The sequence below is a fragment of the Melospiza georgiana genome, chromosome 5 (assembly GCF_028018845.1).
Source record: "Melospiza georgiana isolate bMelGeo1 chromosome 5, bMelGeo1.pri, whole genome shotgun sequence".
In the NCBI taxonomy this organism is placed as follows: Eukaryota; Metazoa; Chordata; class Aves; order Passeriformes; family Passerellidae; genus Melospiza; species Melospiza georgiana.
In genome coordinates this window covers 1,530,037-1,550,446 of record NC_080434.1, presented here as the reverse complement: position 1 = coordinate 1,550,446, position 20,410 = coordinate 1,530,037, and the positions used below count along the sequence as shown (strand labels likewise).

At 39.1% G+C, this 20,410-nt stretch overlaps 1 protein-coding gene across 1 annotated transcript in view; it reads left to right on the top strand.

Moving 5' to 3' along the window:
- Positions 1 to 20,410, top strand: part of MTUS1 (microtubule associated scaffold protein 1) — a 115,614-nt gene that overhangs the window by 14,662 nt on the left and 80,542 nt on the right. The window contains exon 2 of the mRNA XM_058024141.1: positions 17,741 to 19,893. Within this exon, the coding sequence (XP_057880124.1) occupies positions 17,920 to 19,893 (1,974 nt within the window). The 5' untranslated portion in view covers positions 17,741 to 17,919. The remainder of the gene's footprint in view (positions 1 to 17,740; positions 19,894 to 20,410) is intronic.

Here is a 20,410-nt window from a genome sequence, read left to right as displayed (position 1 = left end):
CTTGAAGAACTTAAATGCTATAAAGCTCATTTTTATAGAGAGGTTGTCATCCAAGAACATGGGATAGCTGAAAGAGTTGTTTCTTCTTCAAAGAGCAATCATTATATTCATTTAGCATTTATTGCTTAAAGGATGTCTTAGTAATGTAACAGTTGTCACCTGTTTCTCTAAAGGCAAAAGAGTGAGTTGATGCTCTGTGCCTTCTTCCATAATGATGCATTATCAATTCTCACTTATAATTAAAGATAACTGCATGATTTCTTGTAAGACTTCTGTATCATCAACTAGAGGCACATTATCCACTAGATACCTAACATTCATAACTTTGTTTCTGAAATATTGGGGGTTGTTGCTTTAAAAAGTGTTTAATTCTGTGGTCTTCTAAGAGATTTCAATTGACTCTATTCCTTATATCTTGAAAACTCAGACACTGAACTGAATGAATTAAATGAATGCAGAGAAGGTTCTCATTGGAAAACAGAAATTACTCTGAAATGTTTAACTCTTCAGCTCTAAATCTGTGTACCCAAAAGTAGTGGTTTGTCTGTGTTTAGAAGTGTCAATGAGCACATACCACTCAAATGGCGCAATTTAAATTTGGGATGAGTTGGAGTGAAGTTTAATAAAACTATGATAATTCCACATTTAAATTGACTTTGTTAAAATGAAGTTGTTTGCTTTTATTACAACTCCTTTGTACCCTGAGGAAAGAAATATTTTCAGAGAGTGAAAGTAAGTTTAACACTGTTTCACATAACTAATGTATTCTAGTTTTCTTTTTTTTTCTCTTTCCACATTTCCTGCAATGGTGAATTAATTTAGAAACCTCGAGTAAATGGGTTTAGGAGCAAGTTATACACTTCCAGATTAATTCTATGATGTGGTTACATTAATTTAGTAAAGGAAACTCTTCAGTTTTTTGGAAGCACCATTTTCACCTTTACTTGCCTGTAGCAGACAGGAGTTAAGAGACTGCAGTTTATGTCACTTATAAAAGGTGAGGGAGAACTGTTAGTTCCATAATGCAAAAGTGAATAATTGTTTATGTGTTGCAATATGACTTTTCCAAATAACTGTTCTTTTCTCAGGCTTTCTGAAGGTAGGCTAAGATTACATTTATCCAAGCTGCTCTGCAGGCTTTGCAGTATAAAATTCTCTTCCAGGGACCTATATGTGGTAATTTGTCATGCACAGGAGAAGGACAGTGACAGTGGGGGAAACACCTGCCTGTGTGTGTGTGTTTCTCTGTGACCTGGAGCACAGGGCCAATGTTTTGCCATGGCCCCACGTGTGTGCTCTCAGCACCCAGCGCCTTGTGGAGCCTTGTGCTGACAGCACTGATGGCACTGGGCTGCAGGAGCTCCTGGGTGCAGCAATTGCTCTGAAGTGACTTTGTAGCCTGACTGTATTGGAGTTGTGGTAGCCCACAGCTTTACAAAAACAGTAGTTTGTGGTTTTAAAGGCTTCTGAGTTCCTCAGTTGCAAAAAAAAGTGAGCTGAGTAAGTCCGTCCTCCTGCTACTTCAGACCTGGCCAGGCAAAGGTGTGCTTATTTTGTTAGCTACAGGTTTTGTCCCCCAGTGGGAACAGGATCCAAAGTGTTACAGAAAAGACCTCTCTACAAATAGCATTTGTCAAATTTGTGAAGCCTTTGTCAGACCTGCCGAATGTGTTGGTAGCATGCAGGGAGTTTTTGGTGCAGTGCTGGCAGAGCGTCTAAGGAAAATTCCTTAGCCTGAGTCTTTTATTGCTGCCTGGCTGAACTGAACTTTGAAAGTTGAAATCTTATGAGAGGACTCTCTAATCTGGATTAAATGGTTTTGTTTCAGTTCTTCTTCCCTTACTCTCACTGATTTCTTGTACTCTGCTGTGTGCCACTGGGGAGAGCTTTTGATGAGTAATCAAACTCAGCCTCGGCTTGTCTCTTTTGAAAGGCTTGTGCTTTGACTGAGTAAGTACTTTGTGGGGTATGTTTCTTTCTACTGTGCCCTAGTGTAAGTTGCTGTTATGCACCAAATAACTTCCCAGATTTATTACTTGAAGTTGTCTGTTCCATAAACATAGAAACATGCTTTTATATGTGACACTTCCAGTTTATTCTTTACTGCTTAGAGGTTGAAAAGATTATTAGCATTTTCTCAAGCTGTTTGCTTAAAAGTGGTTCAAAGTAAATATTTTTGTTGTAAAAATTACATAGAATGTAGTAGTACTTGTGATTGAGGTTTGGTGGCTTGTACTGAATGATAAACATGTACTGTCATTGATATCATGTTCCCTGTTTTAAATTTTACAGCTAAGACAGAACTGTTAGTGGCTTCTACAGTTAAGGCTAAAGACATACCAGGCTGAGACAAATGCCAAAAACTCCCTTCATGTAGTTTCCATATGTTGCTGACACACTATTTCCTGGAAGGCTGGTTGATGTGTTGGCAAAACTACTGTAATATGCTATTTTCTATTAGAAGTTTAGAAAAGACTGTCAAGTTCCAGCTCTTAAAATGGAGAGTTGAGGATGATAAAGGGCCTCTACTTAGTGGGTCTTTTTCCTATTCTCAGTATTTGAAGTGGTCTTTAATCATTGATCTTTGCATGCTGAGGTACTGCTTTTCTGTGTCTGATCTTTTCTGATCCTGCTATCTTTAGCTAAGCTAAAATACTGAAACTGGATCTGCCAGTATTTGATTACAAAATTAAAAGGAAATATCAACCACACCTTTAAAGGTGATAAAGGAAGTGTAATTTGTTTTTCTTTATAGAAGAGAGGAAGACCTAAAACTAGAATGGGGGAAAAAAAAGAGGAAATTACTATTGCAAAATATATTCAAGCAAATTTGAATGTATTATTGAGTTGTGATAAATACTCTGTAGGCAGGACTAATTTGACCTTCAACAAAGCACAATCCCATGCTCAAGCACAGAGTTCAACACCAGGGGCAAGCAAATCAGTGACTGTGTAAAAATTCATAATTTGAGTGATAGTGGCCCAGCTGCCTCTTGCTGCCTCAATCTTTTTGTGATTCAGGGGTTTTTCTAAACAAGAAAGTAGCCACAGCTTCACCTTAACTTTTACCTTCACTCTGGTTGTTTCAGGAAGAAAGGTAAAATACCCCAAACTCTGTAGGAGGAAATGCTGGATGCAGCAGTCTGCATATGGGTCTCTGTTAGCTGAAAGTAGTAATTATTTCTAAAGAAATCCTGGAAGTAGCTTTTGAAGGATTGTACTGCAATGACAATAGCTTAAGTTTAAGATTCTCTTTTTTAAGTTATTTAACCAGTCTTTTGAGAATAGTATCCATTTTCAGCATTCTCCCATTCTAACATTCTAATCCTGAAATGGTAGAGAAGGAGTAAGTTGTGTGCCTACATTTCTACACCTCACATCTTCACCTGTGGCTTTCTGTTTTCATCGAGTACAACTGTAGCAATGTTTTTTCCAAAAAGCTCAAGATTTTTCTTAATAAAATGTCTTTATCTTATTGATGCTGATAGGTGAAGAGTGCTTGCAAAAGAATGTGTGCATGTGAGGAACAGTGTCTTAAACACTTAAGCATTCAAATTGGAAGCTGGTGCTTGGTATCAAGGTGTCCTTCACAGCCAGGCAGATTTCACCTGTAGCACAGTGGGTTAACATCTCCTGCCAAAAGATCTGGAAAAGTGCATTAAGTTGAATCTGCTTAAATGTTTAACAAAACCACTGTGGACTCTGACCTGTATCCTATTCTGTGTGTAGGCACAGATATGTTTTTCAAACTGAGAAGGGGAAACCATTGTCACAGTTCATTAACATGCAGCTTTTAATTTCTCTCCAAAACTGATCATTTCCTCAGCAGATGGAGTGAAGGGGAGTGCAGGCTGTGGAGACAGTGGTGGGGTCCATGAACTTTGCTGCCCTTACTGTGATCTGAGGGTATTGCACAGTACCAATTCTTGGCCAGAACTGTATGATTCTTGTACGTCTTGTCCTGTTCCTGGTCACTCAGCTGTAGATGAGGCTGTGACAACTCATTCACGTGCTTATAAAGCAGATGTGCCCACCTGCCTTGTAGGTGAAGCCTCTTGACTTCCAGCTTTCACCTTGACTCTTGATTTACCCATGAGGCTTTAGTTAGTGAAAGCAGGTGATTTGTATTTGTGTAAGTATAGTGGCTGAATTTGTTCTGTGTAAGAAATACACTATTGCTATTAGAACACTTAACCAATACCTGAAAGTCTGCAAGTACCTTCTGTCAGAAGCAGCTAGTGCCTGGTATTTCTCTGTATATATTCTAAGTAAGCATGGCAGTACTGGCATCTTTCTTCTTTCTGAATATGGTAGATTATTAAGCAAAATGTGTTCTTGTGACTCTGACTCACCTCTAACTCTTCCCCCCCTCCACCCAAGTCAGTAGTCTGAAAGCCAAGCTTTACCATTCTGGTCTGAGTGGAGACTTTTATTCAGACACCCTTTTCCAAAAGGGGTCTTTACTTTCCTACTTTCCTTCCTACTTTGACTAGAACTTTTGTTTTTTTTACCCAGGCATCTGGAGTGTGTGAACTTGTTGGAGTTTATTCTGACTGTGGGGAAGATGCAGCAGCTTACAGTCGGGAGAGTCTGGTACTGGGGTGTCCCATTGTCCTGATGATACTCTTTGTAGTTGTTACTCTTCAAGTGGGAGTGCAGTTGTGATTGCTGCAGCTGCATCTGCTTGGTTGTTAAATGTGCCTCGGTGGTTCTGCTTGTGTTGGAGAAGCTTTCAGCTTTCCTGGACCTCAGCTGGCTCTGTGCATCTTGGCAAAGAGGTGGGATGTCATGCCAGGGCTGTCAGACTCGTGTAGTTCGTGTAATACGAGAGACATGAAATTTGGCAGCCTCAATTTGAAAGAAGTCTGGTGGTGAGACCACAGGAATGTTCTCTAAGTTGATACTTGGTTTCTCCTTCCATAGTTAGTGCTTTGAATGTAGTGACCTTCTAGGTACATGCAAGATGGATCTGCCCAGGCCATGGGGTGAGCCTGTGTAAATGCCAACTTCTGCTCGTGGTTCTGGTGCTGTAATTTCAGTTAGCAGAGCCTGAATTTGGCTTTATTACATAGTTTGGGTTCAGAATAGAATCAATTCACCTGTGGTTGGTTTGGAATCCAAATTATTTGCTGATCTAACCGTTGGTTTAAATATATATTTGATGTTGAAAATTTAACAGGGATCTTAGTAAATATATTTTGTATTGTGAGTGAGCATTTTATAGTTAAATCCTAGAATTGTATTTTGTCCTTTTACACTATAAAGAAGTTACTCTTTATATCAAAGTATAAAGTAGAGATAGGCATTTGATTCGTCAAGTTAACCTAGCTGCAAGCTCCAGTGTATTATTGCACTGAATCAGTGGTTGTGATATGACTTGTGATTGCGTTGTCAAATAGGTTTTAAAATGTATTTTTCTATTGGCCATATAAAGAAACATACAGGTGCTGACATACAAAAAACGGGACTACTGAGGTTTATTTAATTTTATTTCTGCATGTGGAATCTAATGCTGAGCAAGCTTATTGAAGTAAGCACAGTGTAATAGTGGTGTTTCTTGTGTTCTGTCCATTCTGTGCAAAATAACTGAACCATGTGAGAGGATGAAGATGTAAAAATTGGCTGCTAGGCTGGAGCACAGAACGGAACAAGAGAAGGCACTGATGGCAGCAGTGTTCTCGTGTTTGTAAAGATTACTCTGCTTAAACCACAATATTCTCTCTGGCTTGTTGGTGTGTGAATGCCAGTTTATTCTCTCTCTGTAAGGCTCTTTGAGTGAAGTCTGTGTGAATCCCTCAAGTATATTGGATATAAAAAGCATTCTCATAGAGTTTCCAGCATCTCTGCTATAGCATGTGATTGGCTTGGAGTTAGTTTGTATTACCACCTGCTACATGAAATTACAGTTTCTTTATAGTTCATGGAATTGCAGATTTGAATACCTAAATATTTTTTAGGAATGAACATAGCTTGTCTGCTGCATTTAAATTTGTTAGTAGCTAACTTTTAATTTGAAACGTACATGAGAATAATTTGAAACCCAAATTTGTCAATCTTGTTATGCAAACTTGGAATTCAAGGATGTGATGGGGAGAAACACACACCAGTTTTGGTGTGACTTAGAGGCAGGTGGTAAATTGGTAGGACTTAAAACTTGTAGAAACTGGAAGTTTAAGCAGGCAGTTGCTCTTGTTTCTGCCTTGGATGGGGAGAGGAAGATTTTGTGAAACAGTTCAGAAGAGTTTAGTGTAGTTTGCTATTATGAAAACAGTTGCTTTTGCTACCTTTCACGCTTGCCATTGTCTGTATTGCAATGATTTGTGAAGAAAACAGTCAAAGGACTCAGTCTATCAACTACTGCCATGGAAGACTTGACTGACAGAACTTGATTTTGAGACCAGTATGTATGCCTTAGTAGAAGTTGTTTACCTGTCATAGGATCATTTAAGAATACTCATTTTTCTCTTTAATTAAAAAAAAATCTTATTTTTCTTAAACTCTTATCAGTGGTCAGAAATTAAGTACTCAGTGCACGAGTCAAGCTGTCATGAAGAGCAGGACTAACTTGAGCACTTAGTACTTGCTCACAGATTGAACCTTGGCCTCTCCTGCATGATAATCATTCCAGTTCCTGCGTGCTGTCCTTCCTTCTGACTTCTGGCATACCTCATTTTGATTAGGACCTTCCTTGTAGATGGGAAAAATTCAGTCCAAGGAACTTTATTGTCACCATCCTCTTCGTAGAACTATTTTGCAGACTACTGTTTCTTGTTACTTCTTTCAGCAAACTTATGAACAGTTTGAAATCTAACCACCAAATATTGCTTTGCAATCCTGAAGGCTTTTCTGTAGCTCGACTTTTCAGAGGATGGAATCAAGTGGTTTCCAGGTGCCGATCCTTTCCACCCCTGGTTCTTGTGAGGCAATTTCCTCTGAAGAAAGTTCCTAATGCAGGATTAATGACTTGTAGTTGAGGTTTGTGAGCAGTATACTACCCAAATGGCTTGTGAAAACACCTCTGGTATGTTTAATTTGGCACAGAGAGAGCAAAACCCCAGTGGTGGATTTGAAGGAAAAGCATCAAGGTAGAAACAGCTTCCTCTTCCAGGAATATCCTGCAATACCTGATGAAGGAGGGAGAAACTACTCTTAAATAGTCTCTAAAATTAGAGAAACAGAAATGAGAGATCCAGTGGATCTCTGCTCAGCTCAACCTGTTCTTCCTCAGCTTTTGGCAGTTAGGGTTATGTATTTTCCTAGCAGGAGAAGCTTAATGACTTTTCCCCCTATTTATTTTCGAAGATTACTCAGCACTGGGTGTGTGTTGTGGTTTGGGTTTTTTTATTTTGTTGGGTTTTTTTTCTTTCCCCCTGCGCAACCCTTCTATATTGAGCCTGCTCCAGCATTCTGGGATTTCATTTACCAGAGTTGTATGAACAAGCTGTGCATGCAGAGTCCTGGTTGAGCAGGACATGAGGGTCCTTGTTTGTGCCCTGTGAATTGGTGAATTTCTGGATGAAAATTTAGAAACTGCAGCATTGTTGACAAACTTTGTTGAACTTGTTGCTGGTAGAGGAAGTAATTCTGTCATGCAAACTTAAATGAACTGAGATTGCTTTCAAAAGGAAGTTGGTTACCCTTCACAGGACAGCATTTGGTGGTGTGCAAGGTTAATTAACTTTTACTAGGTACCTGAATTTTTTGTTTATTTTTTCCTAAGTTTTTCTTCCTCGTTCCCTAATGCCCTCCCCATGCAATGTGCAGCCCAAATACATGGCTATGTGTGAGAATTGTTTTCTTCCTTCTTTAAGCTGAAATGCAGGAGTTCTTATCTGAGTTCCAAACTAATGTCAGCTGTATGAAGTTACTCAGGGATGCTCTGTGTTAGCCCTGTGTAGGAGCTTTCCACCTGCACTGCAGGGTGGTGAAATACTTGCCTTATCAGTGTTTCTGACTTGCCTTTGATATGGATGGTAGTTCCATAGATTTCTGTACTGTTTAGTGACTGTTTGACCCAGAAGCTGCCTTTTGGTGCTGGTGCTTAGCAGAACTAAATAATGAAGGCCTGTGACCCACATAAATCCAAGAAGTAATATTCTGTCTCAGTTAATGATGGATATGTATTATGTCCCTGGATGAACAGCCTGCACAGCACAGCTTATGCACAGTGATGCTTTAAACCCTGGTGCTCTCTACAGTTTTGAGCTGGGGAAGCTTTGAATATAAAGGTATCATTTAAATAGGATCTCTGCCTGTCCCTGTGCAGAGTCTATAGAAGCTGCAGTAATTTTTTTCCTCCTAAGAAATTTTTTGGATAGTACTGATGAGAAGCTCCTTTATCTGTGCTCTTCCAGTTATTTGCTGCTGCAGATTTGCGTGTCTTAAATATGTTTTACCCCAATAAATGTATTGTGTAGGTTGCTGCTAAGAAGACTGAATGTCTGGTTGTAGAATGACTGTTTGAAAGTGTACGGATCAAAGTGATGACTTTTAAATCATCATGCTGCTGTCACTGCCTGTATGCAATTTCACTCCATCAGGCTTATAAAGCCAGTGAAGTGAAAGCCAAAGGGTCAAATGTGGGGTGAGCAAGTCCTAAAGACTGCAGAGGACCAATCCATGTATATAAGTAAATTGCCTGACTGAGGGTACTTTATGGCATAAGTTAATGTGTGATCAGTCCTTGAAAAAAAGACAAAGCTGACTTTGAAAAAATGAGCCAGAGCAAGAGAGAGGCAGTTCTTGCTTGTTAATCATGAGACTCAATTAGTTTGTCATTTTTTCAAGGGTTATGATCTAATTTATTGTAAAATCAGAGGGTTGCTTTTTCAGTTGTTAGCACAGAGACAGTGCCAGAGCATGCAATGTCCTCTAGCTGTGCATATCTCTCATCTCATGGAAGTTTGTACAGAAGCTGAAACTCACTGGGGAATATCAAGTATGGATATGGCACTGGGTGTGTAACACTTCTGTCAGTGCCTGTGGCATTTATTTTAGTCAGTTTTGAGTTGAAATCAAAGCTAATGTTCCCATATAACTGTAGTTCCAGGGTATCTGCAATGATGTATATACAGTTTACTCTTGTAGGATGTTGTCAAGTCAGCTATTAGTTGAATGGGGAGAACTTCTTGAGGAGTTTACATTTAAAGTTATAACATCCAGCTCTCTGAAGAAAGTTTTGGAAGAGGCTTGGCTATAGTGTAAAACAGTATGTAGTCTATAACAAGCAGCATTTGGATTTTATGCTTGACTTCAAGCAAATTGATTAAAGGAAAAATATTTTAAAGCTCATTTGTACCACTTGAGTTTCAAGGAAGAAATTTGTAATTATTTGCTAATCTACAGCATTCTTGTGGGATCTCAGATGGAGTGACAGGATGATTTCTGTACAGAAGCTGAGTCCTGCTGTTGCCCTGCAGATGCACTCCCTCTCTGGGAGTACTGCTGCTCAGGGCTCAAACGGAGCCCAAGAGCCAAGGAGAAGCTGCAGGGCACAGCCAGTGAGCCTGCATGTCTGCATCCTTCAAACAACCAAAAAATGTGGAAGGTATACAACTCTTGTATCAGGACCGATCTCACAGTGAGAAACAGTTTCCTTTGAAGGAAAAATAACAAGATTTTCTTTTGAATGTAAACCAAATGTGTTTTATTTGGGTTATTTTTGCCTGAGACTACAACATTTGAAACAATGGTTGTGAATTGCCCCCTTGCTGCAGATCCCAGTTGTGCAACACTGAAGGTGAAATATTGGGAAAACTGTTGGTATTTAAACAACTCTCCAGCAATACTTACTGAAAATCCTCAAAAACCGTTATGCCTTTAGGACTTCTAATCATCGGGTTGATGCTGCTTCCTATTTGGATACCAAAATATTATTTCCTGTAACTAGTTTATTGCAGTTTGTTAAATTTTTTTCCACTATGTAGAATCAATAGCCTACATAGCTTTTTAAGTCTAAAAACAGTTTTTTAATTGGCAAATGCAGCATCTTCAGAATTAAATTCTGCTGTGATAATGTTGCTGTGCGAAAGTGCAATCCTAACTCAGTGGTAGAACTTCTTGATGTGTCAGTGGAAACTGTTCTTGGCTGGCTGTAGTCTTTACTGAGTAAATGACCACTTCTGCACAGCAAATAACTTTTGAGTCTGCAAAAACAGCAAGCTGGTGAAATTTCTGACTTGGTTAATGTGAGAAATCCTAAGCACATTGATTAATTCTTCAATTTCATGGCAAAGGTGCTACTCTTTCAGTCATTAGTTATCGTTTTGGTCTGCTTTTTCATAGAAATTTATCAAGTTATAGATGCATTGCACAGAATACTCCACTAGAAGTAAAAAATCCTGCTGTACTTACTGTCTTCACTACAGGTTGAGAGTACTCCAAATGCTCTGTAAACTAGTTCATATCATATGTCTCTGTTAAATATAGCCAAATGCTGAAAGGCTTCTCAGTTGTAGGTGAAGATCTGAAGGACATGCAATGCATGGGAGCAGCTGAATCTTTCTGTGTCTTTAACAGTCTGATTCCATTGATAGAGTCCATGCAGAGAGTGCTGCTAATGTCAGCTCCAAGTTGGAGCATTCACACGAGGGCTGTGGGCACTGATGCTTTGTAAAACGTTTGGGGCATGAAAAGCTTCAAGTTAGCACATAACCTTAAGAACTCTCAGTGTATGCTGCCTGGCACATTGTAGTAATGGTTAAAGCAATTTCTTCTCTCACCTGCCAAGTTGTGGCTCATTTTTAGAAAACAACCACCTTTTTTTTTCCTTCCTCCAAAGGTTACAGCTGGCATTTTAGCCACTACTCTTGCAATGTTGTGCTGCTTCTGCAGAGTATTTCTGCTTTTTTGAAAGCTTTGTATTTGTCAGACAAGAGATTAACAGCAGTCTTCACTTAAATATTATTAAATAATCAGGATATTTAAAACCTAAATGTTAAAAATCACATGCAAACAAAGAAAAAAACCAGCCAAAACCAAACCACCATAAAGCCAGCAGCAAAAACACTTTGCCATTTGTCTTAAGAATCGAAGGTGTTATGCCTATTACTACTTCCCTGTGTACCTGCTTCTCTACTAGGTTTGACTTAGCTAGGATGAGAACAGAAGAACATGGGGCAGCTTAAGAGGATTGACAGGTCTGCAGAAGAAGAGAAACAATGCAGGATAGAAAGGCTGGTGGAAGGAATGACCTGTTAGCTTGGAACAGCTTCTGTTTGAAGTTGATTTAAAGGAAAATGGGCAGCAAGGGTGCTGATGGATGGAATTTTGTCAGAGAATGAGAAATTATAATCAAGAATGTATGATGAGAGGTGTCAGGAAAATTGCTGGGTGTCTGAGACTAGCTTGAAACTTGAGAGCACTCTTGAAGAGCACAAACCTTATTTGGTCTGTGAGCAGATAGCAGACCTAGCAGGAGTTGACAAAGTATTTTTGTTCTGCATAATACATTACTGCCTTTCTTCCCATACTGATAGTATTTCCATCAGTAGGGATTAATATTTCAATCTGACGGGAAATTTCTGTGAATAATCCTGGCTCACTGTTTCATAGCTCCAAAAGACCAAAATGTATGAATGTACCCTTTAAATGGTAGCAGTGGACAAAACCAGTTTAGCAGAATTCCAGGAAACAGAGAAGGTGATCTGATTTGTAATCCCTGTCTAGTCAAATAGCTTGAAGACTGATGAGGATTGTTGAACACTGAGCTCTGACAGTCTCAGGCTTGTTTGTGTTTACCTATTCAATCAAATCTTTCAATAAGAAGTACCTGAACCTTGACCTTGCAAGGAAGTGCCATAATAAATGTACTGTTTGTTTTTTTCAAGTTCCAGCTCCTTATTTTCATTTTGACCTGAAAGCTTATCTCTCCTTGTATAATAACATATGCTCTTTCTAAATATTTTAGTTGTGATAAAATAGCAAAAAAAAAAAAAATCCCCAAAGTCTCTTTCTGAAAAGGTAATGTCTAATTTACCATTAAGAAAGAACCTAATGGCATTCTTGCAAGTTCCTAAAGAGGAACAGACATTGATCTCATGGAAAACCATGCACAGGCTTTGTTCATGGTGGCAATGGATAGATAAACAATTTATAACTAAGTGTATAACTGACCATGTTGAAAACCTTGTGAGTAGTCTGACACTTTTAGCAATGAATGCTGTCTTAATGAAGCTGCAAACGAGTCTGGTTTACTTATGAGAGTGTGCTGGACTGTTCAGGTGAGGGACTTATTGCTCTTCCACATGGAGATAGGTACCTTTGGTTTTGTTTGATCATGCACCTAATCTCAGATAATAAAGTACACTTCCTTTCTTGCAGTGTGTTAGTAGCTGGTGTTTGCTTAGCTCTAACTTACGTGAGTTTCATTCTGGCAGTTGCTGTCAAACAGAGTGGGGGAAAAGACATTTGCATTTGCAGAGCACTCTGGTCTAGGAGGTTGCATGTGCTCCAAATCACTAGAATACTGGATGACATTTCTAGACAATGTTACTAAGTATCTTGGTTATCTAAGTAAAAGATGGGCTTTATTCTTTTAAAAAAATTACTGGACTAGTGTTCCACTACTGAATACAGAGATCTCCTAAAACTTACCTAACAATAAAATCCAAAAATTGTCAATTATTAAAGGAAGAACGGTGTTATCAAGACACTGTATAAATCTGTTGAAGTATCTCTGTGTTATGTGCTTACAAATAGTCTGAAATTGAAGGTGGAGAGAACAGTACAATATTCTAAAAACCAGGACAACAAGGATGGCCAGAGTTTATAAGTAATTAAGTAGATAAGGACTTTTCATCTTAGCAAAATGGAACTGCTTTTCTACTTTACTTCTTCCATATCTTAGAGCCAAGATGGAACTGATTAAAATTAATGCTCCTTGATTACTGTAACTTTTATATTATGCTGCTGCTTCACTCTTGAAACAGACTAGCAAATAGCCCAGTAGAAGGCCAAACCTGATGGTTTATGCCTTTGGAAGTGATAGAACTTCTTCAATCAAAAATGCCTGCATGATTGCTTGCAAACATAGCTTGTGCATTATTTCTACTTACTGTATCAAGTGTCTAACATGGTTTCTGACTTCTAAAATGTTGTTTACTGAAGTGTACAGATACTGCTTAGCTACCCTGTGGGGTGGGTTTGTCTTTGGTTTGATAGTTTGTTGGGGTTTTTTGTTCTTTTATAAACATCTTCTCAGTAAACTCACTGACAATATTGTGTATTCTGAAGCAAGCAATGCCATGAGTATATGAGAACTTAATGTAATCCACTTTTAGGAGTAGATTGTACTTGTAATGTTATAAATGTTTGTGTGAAGTTGTTATAGGAGCTTAACTTAATCCTCTCTAGAATAGTTTGAATTAGCTTGGCAATAGGCTAGTTTACATTAGAATGTGACATTACTGAGGCAGCAGAGAGAGCTCTGAAATTTGCAATTCTGTGTAAATGCAACATTGCCCGAACCATTTTTTGTTTTCCTAGTGCTTTCTTATGGGGCATATTCAAGCAACACTGAACAGCACGTTGGGAGGGATGCCTGGTTGCTGTGGGTGATGCCATCTCTGCCTTCAGGGGTATGTGCTGAAAAAGTCATACTTGTGTTTTTGTGTTGTGTTCCAGGACATGGGCAAGTAAGCTGGTTGTAGTGTAATGCATTAACATATGAAATGCTTTGTATGGTTTTTAATTTCAGGTAGTCATGACCACATAATATGGTTTTGTGAGGTAATGCTGATGCTGCATTTTGCCTGGTATCAAAGCATGTTCAGTTAATTAGAGCACTCTGGACAGCCTCCCTGCATGTCCAGGCATGCCCTCTCCTTTCAGATTTATTCCCCACCCCATTTCCCCCCTTCATGCAGGCTTCACAAACAGCTGATGGGTTTGAGTAAATGCTCTGTGATGATTTGCTTGAAAGAATCAAGTTCCAGATGGAGTACCAGGAAATGTGAAAAATTATTAACGTCTGCATTGTGACACTAACACAAACTAACTTGAGTTCTTGTAGTAATTTGTCAACCTGTGAGTTGAATTATGTATTGTAATTATCTGGTTTTGATTCCTGTTTACCTCACCCTGAACAAGTGACTATCCCCCTGCCCTTTAACAGCACACCCCTGGATGCCTTTTGTTGGTTAGTAGAAGTGACAAGATCTTGCTCTGAGCCCAGTTCTGTATGTTGTGGTGTATTTCGTGTATTTCTCCTGGATCTGGGGCAGTTGGCAGCCAATCCCTCCTCTTTTTAGGAGAGCCTACTTGCCAAGCTTCTTTTGTTGTGGTTTTTTTTGTTGTTGTTTTTGTTTTGTTTTGGTTTTGTTTTGGTTTGGGTTTTTTGGTTTTGTTTTCCAAGTGGTCCTGCTGTTACCCCAAGCTCTTATTTCAGTAGAGGAATGGGAACACTTAGAGCTCAGGTACTGAAGACTTTTTCTGCTGTGTGTAAGCACGGGAGGTACACAATTGAAGTTTGGTAAGCTGAGCTTTACTGAAGGCAAAACCAGACTGAGCTGTTTTGCACTGCACTGGAGCGTGTTGTGGAGGCCAGGCATTCATGATGCTTGATGTAAGACCAAGTCAAAGCAAATTTATTAGTATTTAGTTTAGAGAATTCCTCCAGTGACTAGTTGCCAGGAACAGTGTGTTCTCAGCAAGGGCAACTTGTTATGTCTGTGTTTCTGCTACTGACTCCCTGCACCATGGAGGAGATGCTGGGCTGAGGGTAATTTTTCATTCAGCCTTATATGGCAAATCTAAAACTAATGAATTTCTTTGTTATATGAAAGTTACAGAATGTCAATTCTTTAAGGAGTAATGTTCATCAGATTTTTAAATACCATAGCTGATCCTTAGGAATGCCTCTCTTTTTATGCAGGATGCTTTCAGGACTCTAAATGTGAATGTGAAGCCGGTCTACTTGTTCATGAAAGTATTGATTAATACAGTCAAGGCTTGCTTTAAAAATAGTTTAATTAGTAATTGATTTCTACAGGTGCTCTGGCTATGTGAAAGTCCAGAGCACTGAGTAACAGACCTACGTGTGTATATGTCCACCTTGGTATGTGCAACTTTTTTGTGCTTCCTCATTTCTCTACTCAGTATCAAATCTGCTTTTGTTTTTTTGGAGTTTCTTCAGCATCAGTTGAATCAAGCTTTACTCAGCTACCTGTGTTGTTTCAAATTTTGGCATTATTAGCTACATATTCTGTGAAGTAATGCAACATTCTTTAAATTCTTGGGATATTATTCTTGCTAAGTCTTGAAATTGCCTGTTTTCTTCAGAATGAAAACTCTTGAAAGAGGTGAGGCTTCTGGTTTGATCTGAGCTACTGCTGAAACAAAATGGAATCTTAACTTTTGTTGCATGACTAGGTGAGCAAGCTGAGTTAAGGGCTAGTATCCAGATGAGCAGAAACAAGTTTCAATGTGTCAAAACAACAGTGAAAGCAAAGTTTGCAAATATTTTTTCAGCAGTTGATTCTGTGATTGACTTAAACTAATGGAAAATTATTCAGAACAGATTCTTGCCCTGCCTTCAGGGAAGACTTTTTTAAGAGCTCTTCAATCTGCCTTAAGTTTCCTAATTAAAGGTGAAAGTGAGGGTACTACAGTTGTTTATGTTTCTTTAGGGATTGTATAATAGTCAGTGAGCAAAAGATCTGGATCAGCCTAGAAGCAGGAGATGTTTTAACTAGACAAGTCTTTTCATCTTGGGGATGGGAGGGGGGGCAGAGGAAGGTGTGCTGTCTGATCTCAGTAGCTTTTTATTTTTTCTTGTTTCATGGTCTTTTTACCTTCAATCTGAGTCAGATGTTCAAAGTACCAGGTAAAGAAGATGGGTTATTGACCAGAATTCACTCTGTGTTTGGTTCATAGTGAGCAGACAAATTCTTGAAGTTCTGTAGTAGTCTTACTTTGGATGTTGCTGTTTTGTTCTCAAAACTATTTATGGGCCCTGCAGCTTTATACTTCTCATTAGTGTGATAAAGGCTTTATTTTGAATGTAGTCACTCAAGCTGTGTTTCCAGCTGAACAAAGAAAGTTTTAAAGAAAAATTTTTTGCAAGAATTAAAAAAAAAAAATTCTTGCATTTTGAATAATGCAAGAAATCACTTACCTTTCCCTACTTAGTGTGCTGGCTTCGTTTTACACTTTCCAAAGTATTTGTGCATGAGAGTTTGTTTTCTGTCCCCTGCTGTGGTTTCCAGAATGGCTTATATGGTTTCTGTGAGGATTCAAACTTACTTGTTAGAGAACAAATCAAGAGTTGCTTCTCAGAACAAACTTGTTTCCCAAAGAAGTCTTTGATTCCTCTACGAAAATATGATTACAGAATTATTCTTCAATGTTCCTAATCAACGTTGCTATACCAGAAATCTAATATTAGTATTATCAGTATTATTACAATATTTTCTGATTTTGTTGCAACCATCTTGTATTGCATCCAGTATTGTCACCATAGTTGAAACAGTGAAATAATTTTGGACTTCAATATAATTCTTATGTGAATTATGAGTTATTCTGCCCACCGTCCATACTTAATCCTGATGTACATGTAGTGCTGCACCAAATTTCAAATATGTCATTAGATCAGTGTCCTTGTTTGAGGATAACACACTCTGATATCAGTCTGCATTTTTGTTTAAACACCAGAGACCTGTTTGCTCATTGTTTTTGATGACGAGTGTCCTCCTTCCTGCTCTTTGGTTGGATAGTATAGTCTGTCAATCCAGACAGGTGAAGGTGTTCAAGGTGTTCATTTCCTTCAGTTGGGAAGCTGACCTTTGTCCATGAATGCATCTTCAGCCAGATTGCCTTCTCAGATCCACTGAACGTCTTCCCGCCCATTCAGGTTTTAATTGCTCCGAAAGCCTCCTTCTGGCAGAGTCCCCATCCACTGCAACCATATGTTATAAATCTGAGGTTCTTCCTGCCTCTGGTCTCATTTCTGGTACTAGGAGCCTTTCATATGGAGTGCTACAGAGATCATCCAGCTGCTTTGGACAGTTTGATCTTCTCTCTCATTCACATCTTTGTGGTTTTGGTACTTAGGTGCAGTCTTAGTGCTTGTTAGGAGCTTGTCACTGTATGTTGCAAGGGCTCTGTGCTGTTTTTTGTTTGTGAATCTCCACTCCCTGTGTGAGCAGTTGTTCTCCATCATCTGTCCATGTCAGTCCCACCCTGTGGTCAGTTGTTCTCCATCATCTGTCCATGTCAGTCCCACCCCTTTACCTTTCCATTGGGTTTTGGGTGAGGTTATATGGCTCTGCTCTGCTGGAGAGGGCATTGGAATTGTTTTGTCATTTGGCTAATCTCAGCTCATCTTTATAGAAGATGGGGGCAGTTAACTGATATGGAATTGCTGTCCGGTGACTCTGAAGGGGTCCCACGTGGGTCTGCAGTTGGCTGCCCCACCAGCATGGGGCAGTGCACTGCTGGAGCCCCAGAGCTGATCACAAACCTCCCTCTCCTCTCTGTTTCAACTCAAATGTCTTAAGTAACTCTTCCAAAATTTTCAGCTGCCTTTGCTATGCATTCCTCCCTTGAAGGGCGGGAAAAAGGCCTTCAGTGCAGAGCACAGTCTCTAGGTGCTCTGCATCAAGGGGTGAAGAGTGAAGTTTTTCTTTGCTGGGATTCTTAATGTTGCTTCTATGTTGCTGCTCTGATGTCTGAAGACTAGGAACTTGGGAATGCTTACTGATCCTGGTTTGGCTAACTTTTAAAAATTTCTTTTTAATTCCAGAACATTTGAATCTTCTTGGGAAACATGAAAACAAAGAACTGCTTTTTAAATATCTTGCAGGACAATTGACACGTTCCAGGGAAAAGTTGTTTTTTTTCCTGCAAAGTTCAGAAGAATCTGCATTCTCTAAGATTTTAAAGAATTCTAAAATGAAAACGGTTTAAAATTTATCTTTCAAAATGAATGTTGGGAAGTCCGATGACAAAGCAAAGAATGGGTTGAAGTCTTCCTTACTTATAAGGGATGAAAATGGAAATAGCTATGCATGTGACAGAGGTACACCTTCCTCAGAGAATTGTGCCACCAAGATACATGGTACTTCAGCTGCCCAAAATATAGGGGCTGAGCATGAGGGTGATACCATTTTTGAAAATAAGGGCGACTTCAGAAGTCTTTTAGAACAGCAGTGTATTGAAGTACTTGATCTGCAGAACACACCTGGTAAATACAGCTGCACAGGAGCTCCATTGGGAGAGACAGATGCTGCACACAAGTCTTCTGGGACTGAGCAGACTTGTATGTGTTCTTTGAACTGTGGCTTGGAAGCAACAACAAGCTTAGTGGAAGGTGATTTTGCTATGGCAAAAATGCAAAATCAGAGTATCAAACACTCAGTGCCTTACAGTCAGACTGACTCTAAGTCTGTACTAACTTTTCCTGCTTCAGAGGAGAACATGCAGTCCCTGGAAAATGACAGGGCATGCTGCCAGCTGAGCACATGGGATGTTACTAATGTTACAGGTGAAAATCCGAGAACTGATCAAAAAGATGACCTGCATCCGGGGGAAACATTGGTCTCTTCTGAAGTATCTATCTCAGAGAAATTTGATAGAACCAGCTCAGAAAGAACACCTAATTTCACCTCTGCAGGTCTTGAGCACTATGAAAAAAACCCTATAAAGAATGATAATGAATCACAGGAAACAGAAGCACAGGCTGTAGAACTACCTGCTGGACGTATAGATCCTTATAAGCTAGATGCATTATCGCCATGCATTAATATTAATGAGGATGACCAAGTGAAATCCTTGCAGATTTCTCCTTTCCATGAAAAAACTGGGAATTCCAGTGCTGAAACATGCATGGATATTGTTGTAAATAGTGTGCACCTTCTCCCGGTAGATCAAATGGATGGAGAACAAGTATCAGACAAAACTAGTGAACCTTTAACCAAAGAACAAAGTATCTCTGGAAATGCTGCTCTTCAGAATATGCACAGCATTCCTTCTGTATCTTGCAGTGTTCCAAAATTAAAGAAGACGGTTATGCCTGAGCTGAAATGCGAAGCAACTTTTTTAGTCTTCAGTCCAACAGCTGATAAAAGCAATTCATCTCTGTGTACTTCAACTCCTAAAGAACAATCAAAAAATAGGACTTTTTCTGTTTCAGTTTTGGAAGAACTTGGACACAAATCTTCTAGACTAAGACAAAGTGAAGCATTTGTAGGAGGGCGTAGCAGGCCTGGGCTTAAAGCTAGTTCAGATCAAACTGCAAGAAAATCAATGGGCAGGTCTCCTATTGCATCAACAATAACCAAAGCAAGGAAATCAGAGATAGTTAGTTTTCCCAAACCTAATTTTAAAAATGTTAAGCCAAAGGTTGTGTCTAGACCTGTGCCACAGCCAAGAGACAGTGCAGCATTAAAACAGTCTCCCCAGTCCCGTCAACTATCATCTGTCTCCTCACCCTCAAGGGTTGGTTCCCCAAGGCAATTGTCCTCCTCTATAAAAGTGCTGAAAAAAACGGTAGATCCAGCTAAAGATACTAAGGTGGAATTACCTGTAAATAAGCCCCATAAGCTACATGTTAACAAACACCTTTTCACTAGCCAAGTCGATCATGCCACAGCACATCCCAGAAACGCTTCCCATAAGGTTTCAAAAACACCTGCATTAAAGTTAAGTCTGCAAGACATTGACAAAGCAACTGCTACCCATCCTGTGTGCTCCTTAGCTTCTCCTGCGCTTCCAGCATCTAGAGAGAGCTCAAAAGAGATGTTAATTGATAAAATGGAAAGTTTAAACTCCTTAATGACACCTTGTTCTCAAAACATTGACCTGACCAAAGGGGAAGAAGAACAAAGCAGCAACATGGGGGTGCTTCTGGAAGACCCATTGGTAAACAAAACATTTGAAGTGCACTCTGTTCCTTTGGTAAGTTTTTTTGCTTTCATGCTTACTTGTGTGTTTTGTACATTTGCAGAAAAGGAAATTCAGTATTGCACAGTGTGAAAATTATGGAATAGGTCTGGTGTCTGCAAATGTAGCTGTAGTGTTGATTTCTACATGAAGTCTCTCCCTAGTAAAGGCACTGAAGAAGTATTGTTTTACAATTAGTTGCAGTTGGCTTCAACTGCAATTTAGTGTCTCCACCTTCATCTTGTTCCGTAACACAATTTTTTTAGTAGAGTCCTTTTTTAAGGTTTGTAAGAAATTTAATAAAAGCAAACAAGTTTTAGGTTAGTCAATCTTGTAAAATTGCCTAGCATAACTTGGTGATGTTTTCTAAATACAGCTTTTAATGTACATTTCTTCAAGATTATTCTAGTGATGCTGTAACTTCAAATAGACATTAGAGATAAAGTGCTGGTTTGGCAATTTTCTTTCAAAACGTACTTTAGAACTAAAGTAGACTTTTAAAAATTAGTTGTGTAAATGTTGTGCTTATATG